Source organism: Parus major, chromosome 23, assembly GCF_001522545.3.
Source record: "Parus major isolate Abel chromosome 23, Parus_major1.1, whole genome shotgun sequence".
Lineage (NCBI taxonomy): Eukaryota > Metazoa > Chordata > Aves > Passeriformes > Paridae > Parus > Parus major.
The window spans coordinates 3,377,250-3,383,398 of record NC_031791.1 but is presented as its reverse complement, the minus strand read 5'-3'; the positions used below and the strand labels follow the sequence as shown (position 1 = coordinate 3,383,398).

Here is a 6,149-nt window from a genome sequence, read left to right as displayed (position 1 = left end):
ATCTGCCTCCTTCCCTGCTCCTGGCTGCTCCCAACCCTGGCATCACCCTCCTGCCATCCCTGTGAGCCAGGAGGGTTGGAGCTGGGGGGGCTCTCTGGGGCTGCACTGCTCTCTGGGCCCAGCTCCTGCAGCACAGCAGGCGTGGTCAGTGGCAGATGTTTGTAGCGTGTTGCCGCCTTTTCTTGCCCCGGGCTGGGGAAGGAGATGGGGTCTAAACTGGGCCACCCCAGCAGTGGCTTTGTGGGGACAGGGGGCTGGACCTGAACCTCCCTGGCCATGTCGGGCATTACGTCCTGCCTGCGCCTCACCAAGGCCCTGTGGCCAGGCAGGGCCTCATGAACACTAACACAGACCAGCTCCCTGCATCAGCTGAGCCAGTAGCTCCAACTCTTTCGCCTTATTTATTTTGAAGATGGTGGGTCTGTCCTGTGGGCCCATCACCCCCTGTGCCACCAGCAGCAGGGTAGGGATCCCCTGAGCACCCCACCAGGGCCCTGCTCTCTCCTTCTGGTTCTCTCCTGACTCATTCTCTGTTTATTTTACTGTTTTTCCCCAATGTTAAAGCAAAAAGCAATATTCTGGGACTCCCTGAGGCTGTATCACACCAGGATCCTGCAGTGGCAGCACTGGTCAATCCATTTGTGCTAAGACAAACTGGAAGGGGGTGGTGCAGTGGGCATGGGGGGGCCACAGGGCCACGGCAGGACAGAGCCTGTTGTAAGGAAAAAAAAAGAAAAAAAAAAAAAAAAAAGGAAAAAAAAAATTGTATAAAGACGTTATTTTTGTACTACATCAGAACTACTCCTGCATGTCGGCAATAAAACTTCATATGACAGCCCGGCGACCCCACAGGGAAGGGATGGGAGGGGTGGGTGGCACAGGGGCTTTTGGGGTACCCATGTGCTCTGGGAGCTGTACAGGAGTGAGGGGACGGCCAGGCTCACAGATCAGCAGCGCTGAGTGCCCCATGGGCCCCCTAGCCCTGTCCCGCCCCAAGGCCCTGCCCTCACTGAGCCTGTCCCTCCCAGCCCAGCCCGGAGTGGCTACTGGGGACAGAGGTGGCATGCGGAGCCTCGAGTCCCCGAGGTCCGGCTCCACCGGCCCCGGCATGTCCCACACCTCGGCCAGCGGGGCTGAGCCAGGACCATCCTGCACGGCCTCCACCTCCGTGGTGCTGGAACCATCCCCGGCAGTTCCCCCAAACCCAGGGCGACCGCTGAGCCTGAGCTGAGGCTGACCCCCCCCAGCCCCGAGGGTCTGGCACTGCCAGCCCAGCCTAGGCTGGGCACAGCCAAGCGTGGCCTGGCCAGATGGGCGCTGGACAAGGCCGGTACGAGGCCTGGAGCCGCCTGTGGCCCCACTCCGGGGCGGTTCCACTGCAGGGCTGAGCGCGGCGTCCCGGGGGAGCGGGACGAGCCCCGGCCCCGCGCCCGCTCAGCACCGGCCGGGCCTGCCATTGGCTCCGGCGGGAGCGCTGACCGCCAGCCGCCTCCGAACTATTTCCTGTTGCTGCAGCGTTAATGCTGAACAGACCTTGCTCTCTCTTCCCTCGCTTCAGCCAAAGTGCAGCGACTCTGCCGGTATTCACTGGCCTTCCCACCCCGGTGAGTACCAGCCCTGGCACCGCGTGGGGCTCAGGCCGGGGCACCCGGAGGGACCTCGGCACTCGCGGCCACCCAGCCCCACGGGCACAGCGGGTGTCGAGGCTCGGTCCCGTCCCGGCTCGGGTGCTCTGGCCTTGGGAACGCGGGCGCAGTGCAGGGCCTGGGGGAATGAGGGCACAGGGCTCGGTGACACAGAACTCGGGCTGTGGGGACGTAGCAGTTGAAGATGCAGAGCAGGCGGCTTGGGGCCGCAGTGTAATGCTCGGGGACGCAGCACCGAGCAACTCGGGGCTCAGCTCTTGGGGACCCGCAAGGCCCTACAGCCAGCCCAGCCCTCATCAGCACCCCGGCGGTCCCTGGGGTTCCGTGGTGGGGCTGTGCCACTCCAGCCCTACAGCAGTCCCTTGCCGGGGCAGGGGCTGCCCGTGCAGCTGCTCCACGGGGAGGGCGCCCGCCCCTCCTAGGGACCCTGCTGGCCTCGTTTTGTGGTGTCCCACTAGAGGGGCTGCCCAGCCCTGGGATGTGCCGCGGCCCCTCAGCTCTGGACCATCCGGGATGGTTTTGCTGATGTGTCACATTTTCTGCATTTCTTTCCTCATTCCTCTCTCTCTGGAGCCATTTCTGGGAATGAGCTCGTCCCCTGCCAGGGCCAAATTTCCTTCTGCCTTGCCCTGCCTGCTGTCCTGCCCCCCATCCTTCCCACTGCCCTGCTGCCCATCCTTCCCGCTGGTCTGCCTCTCCTCCTGGCCGCTGTCCTGTCCTGGTAGCCTTTGCGCTGTGCCTGGCCTTGTCCCTGCTCTGCAGGGCCCCACAGCAAAGGGCCAAGGCTGGAGCTGGGCTGGAGCAGTGTTGGGGAGAGGGACAGGGACAGGGACAGTGTCCCAAGCGGGCGTGTAGACCACACAGTGTGCACGTGAGCACGGGCAGCCTGGTTCTGGGACCTTGCTCTGCCCCATGACCCATCCCATGGCCGGGCACGGGACAGAAAGCCTGGCCCGGTGCCACAGACCTACCTGATGTGTCCAGGAGGAGCCGTCCCGGTCCCTCAGGAAGGATGGAGGGCGGTGGGAGCGGGACGGCTCCAGCTCGGCATCTGTGGGGTTCCAGCCCTGGATGGAGCAGCCCGGCCCAGACACGAGCCCCTGCTCAGCTGGAGCTCACCCAGGCACAGCCTTGAAAGGGACAGGGGACTCGGGGGGATCCCAGCGCCCTACAGAGCATTGCTCTGCCCGTGTACCGTAGATGCCAAGCATGTGCCGTCCCTGGAGCCGCTGAGAACTGCCAGGGACAGGATGGAGAGTCGCCGGAGGGACATGGAGCTGCTCAGCAACAGCATGGCCGCGTACGCCCACATCCGAGGTGAGCCGGGACGCATCCTGGGGGGCACCGCGGGGCCCCGGCAGGCGCGGGCGGGTCCCTCACCCCCTCCTTTCCCCTTGCAGCCAACCCCGAGAGCTTCGGGCTCTACTTTGTGCTGGGCGTCTGCTTCGGGCTGGTGCTCACCCTGTGCCTGCTGGTGCTGCGCTTGTCCTGCCGGCCCTCCCCGCGGCCCCCGGCGCGCCCCGGCGACCTCAGCGAGGACGACGAGGACGAGGACGAGGAGGACGAAGAGGACACCGTCGACCGCGCAGCGTCTGAATCGCTGCTGCCGGTGACCGAGATCCCGCTGGAGGGCCACGGCCCCGGGGACGGGGCGCTGGCCGTGAATGTGTTCGCGTCGGCCGAGGAGCTGGAGCGGGCGCAGCGGCTGGAGGAGCGTGAGCGCATCATCCGCGAGATCTGGCGCAACGGGCAGCCCGACATCCTGGGCTCCGGCACCGTCGGCACCCTGGGCCGCGTCCACTACTACTGAGCCCGGCAGCTGCCCTGGCACGGGCTCTGCTCCCGCGCCACTGGACCCACACCGTGCCAGGAGGGACCAGGAGGACAGCGGGGCTGCTCGCTGCCCCTGAGCTGGCGGAGCTGCCTTAGACTGTCCCTGCAGCACGGAGAGACAGACCCCGATGTCACGGGCACCCCCGGGGCTGGACTTGCCCCAGCCACTGTGGGACACGATGCACTTTGAGCCATTGGTACGACGGCTGGCACCAGCCGAGCAGCCCCAGGACACGCGGGGAAGGGACAGGACAGAGCAGCCTTTCCTGCCCGGCTCAGCCGGGATCTGCCGGGGGTTTCACCCCGTGGGGCACGGCCGGGCTGTGCGTCCGTGTGAGCCGTGGGCCCCTGCCCCACAAACATGGTGCTGTTCTACACGAACTAGAGCCCAGCGTGACGGGTCTGGCGTTTTGGGGGGCCCTGTACACAGGGACGGTCTCGGCCCCTCCCCGAGCTAATTTCTTTCCCGGCCCCACTAAAATTAGCCGGGTCTTTTCCGGCACCGCCCGCCGTGACCCAACGCCCTGCGGTCGGACCGAGGCGGATGTTCCTGCTGGACTTTGGGCCGGCCACTGCTCCCCAGGGATGCGGCAGCTCCCGCCGGGCTGGGCTGCATCCTGCCCCACTCAACAGCCCCGCGGGGTGCCAGGCCCCCCTTCCCCTGCAGCTTTATAAAAATAGCTCCTTCCCAGGCTGGATCCCCCCCCCCGCCGCCAGCGCCAGCAAGATCCAAATGTTTTCCAGATGTTCTCCAATGGCTGGAAGCCAGGATGGGCTGGGGCTGGGACTGGAGCTGGCCTGGGAAACTGTGCGGGAGTGGAGGCGGAGGAGGGAGAGCTGGAGGGAGAGAAGGAGGAGACCCTTCCCCAACCCTGCCCTGGTGGGACTCCTTGTGCCACGGTGAGATGCTTTGTGCCCGGCAGGACCAGCCCAGCCCTTCAGGGGCATGGCAGCCAACAGCAGAGCCCTGAGCAGCCCCCACACAACACTCTGTACCCAAAACAGTTTATTTTAAACAATTCTATAGATCCAGGGGCTGTTATGCTTCAAGGAGCAGTGTCTGGGTGTGGGGTGGGCATTTGTACACAATGGGTGCAGAACTGGGCTGGGGGCAGCAAGGCCAGGGGGGTACACCATGTGCCACCCACCTGCCCTGTTCCATAGGCGGGCACCACAGCCCCCACATGCTAACTGGCCAGCCCGTTCCTCACTTGCTCGATCTCCACCTGTGGGGAAAGGCTGTGATTGTTGGGGGACACAGGGAACCCCAGGACGAGACAACCCCTGCCAGAGACTCACCTGCAGTGCCTGGCGCTGAGTCTGCTCCTGGCACAGCTCCCTCCACAGGTCCTGCAGGTCCCGCCTGCAACATGCCAGGATGGCTCAGCTAGGGCCAGAACAAGCAGCAAACGGCCAGGAGCCACTGGGGACTCCCTGACACCCCCATCCCCACTCACAGGTGCTGGACTTGCATCAGGTCCACAAGGATGTGCAGGGTGAGGACCTCAGCCTTCAGGTCCTCCAGGGCTACTGACCTCCCCTCCAACACCTCCAGCCCATCTGTGCTCCATGGCAGGACAGACGCCTGCCCTGTGCTGGGGACGGGCACAGAAGGCAGCACGGGGCAGCCCCTGGGTCTGCTCTCCCTCACAGGGTCCCCCCATGCTCCCTGGGGCGATGCTGGGTGGCCGCTGGCTGGGTACTTGTGGCCGCGTAGCTGTGGGATGGCTCAGCCTGGCTGTAGTAACCAACACCATGTTGAAGCCATTGGCATCTGCCAGAGAAGGAACAGGAATCAGCAGCTGGTCCTGGGCAGGGCCCAGCCACCCCTGCAGCCCCTGCATGGCCCCTGCAGCCTACCTGGGTCACCGGCTATGCCCTGCTCCATGTCAGCTGAGGCACTAGGCTGGGGGTCACTGGGCCTGGGGACAACAGAGATGTGAAGTGGCACAGCTGGGGAGCTGCCAGCCCCAGACCAGGACAGCCACGATGGGGCTGGCACTGGGACATCGCAGTGGCCCTGGACACCCCAGTACAGCCACTTGTTTCTTACTTGGTAGCCAGCACGGGAGCTGGTTTGGTCTTCGCAGGAACAGGGGAGCAGGAGCCATGCTCTTGGTAAGTGGGAGCTTGGTTGGTTCCATCCTCACTGGTGCTGGGAGTTCTGGAGAGAGGCAGGAGCAGGGCTGGGGCTGGGACTGGCACTGACAAGAGTGGGGCAGGAAGTGCTTCCTGCTTGTGCCATGCCCTGGCCCGGGGGGCCTCGCCCAGGCACATCCCTGTCCTTCCCTCTTCTCCAGCCCAGGACTCACTCCCTGTCCTCACCCTTCTTGTCCTTCTGTGGCTGCAGCTGCCAGGGAGCAAAGGGGCTCATCAGGTGCTGGGGAAGGACCCTTGTGAGAGGTGAGGCCTCTCACAGCCTCACACCAGCCCCGCTGTGGTTGGCGCTTCCTCTGTGTGTGGTGGAGCAGCAGCTGCAAAGCTCCCCTGAGCACCAGTGCTGCAGCAGGGGCAGGATGTCATTCCACCACCATCACAGCAGCATCCCTGCACCGCTGCACCCTGGGGTCACGCCAGGACAAGCCCACTGGTGTGGTGTGACACAAGACATCAGGCCATGGACATGTGCCCATGGACCACCCTGTTTTCACAGCAGGTCCCCCTGTCCTC

At 64.9% G+C, this 6,149-nt stretch overlaps 1 protein-coding gene across 2 annotated transcripts; it reads left to right on the top strand.

Annotated features, from left to right (window-relative positions):
- The first annotated feature begins 851 nt into the window (after positions 1-851).
- EVA1B (eva-1 homolog B) lies at positions 852-4,511 on the top strand. 2 transcript variants are annotated; one of them, XM_033519581.1, is made up of 3 exons: positions 852-1,576; positions 2,821-2,963; positions 3,047-4,511. In XM_033519581.1, the coding sequence occupies exons 1-3, from the start codon at positions 1,521-1,523 to the stop codon at positions 3,454-3,456; spliced, it is 609 nt and encodes a 202-aa protein (XP_033375472.1). In that variant the 5' UTR covers positions 852-1,520; the 3' UTR covers positions 3,457-4,511. The 2 variants fall into 2 exon arrangements, with proteins under 2 accessions (XP_033375472.1, XP_015504742.1); XM_015649256.3 differs by having other exon boundaries at positions 852-1,604; positions 2,847-2,963.
- The last annotated feature ends 1,638 nt before the right edge of the window (positions 4,512-6,149 follow it).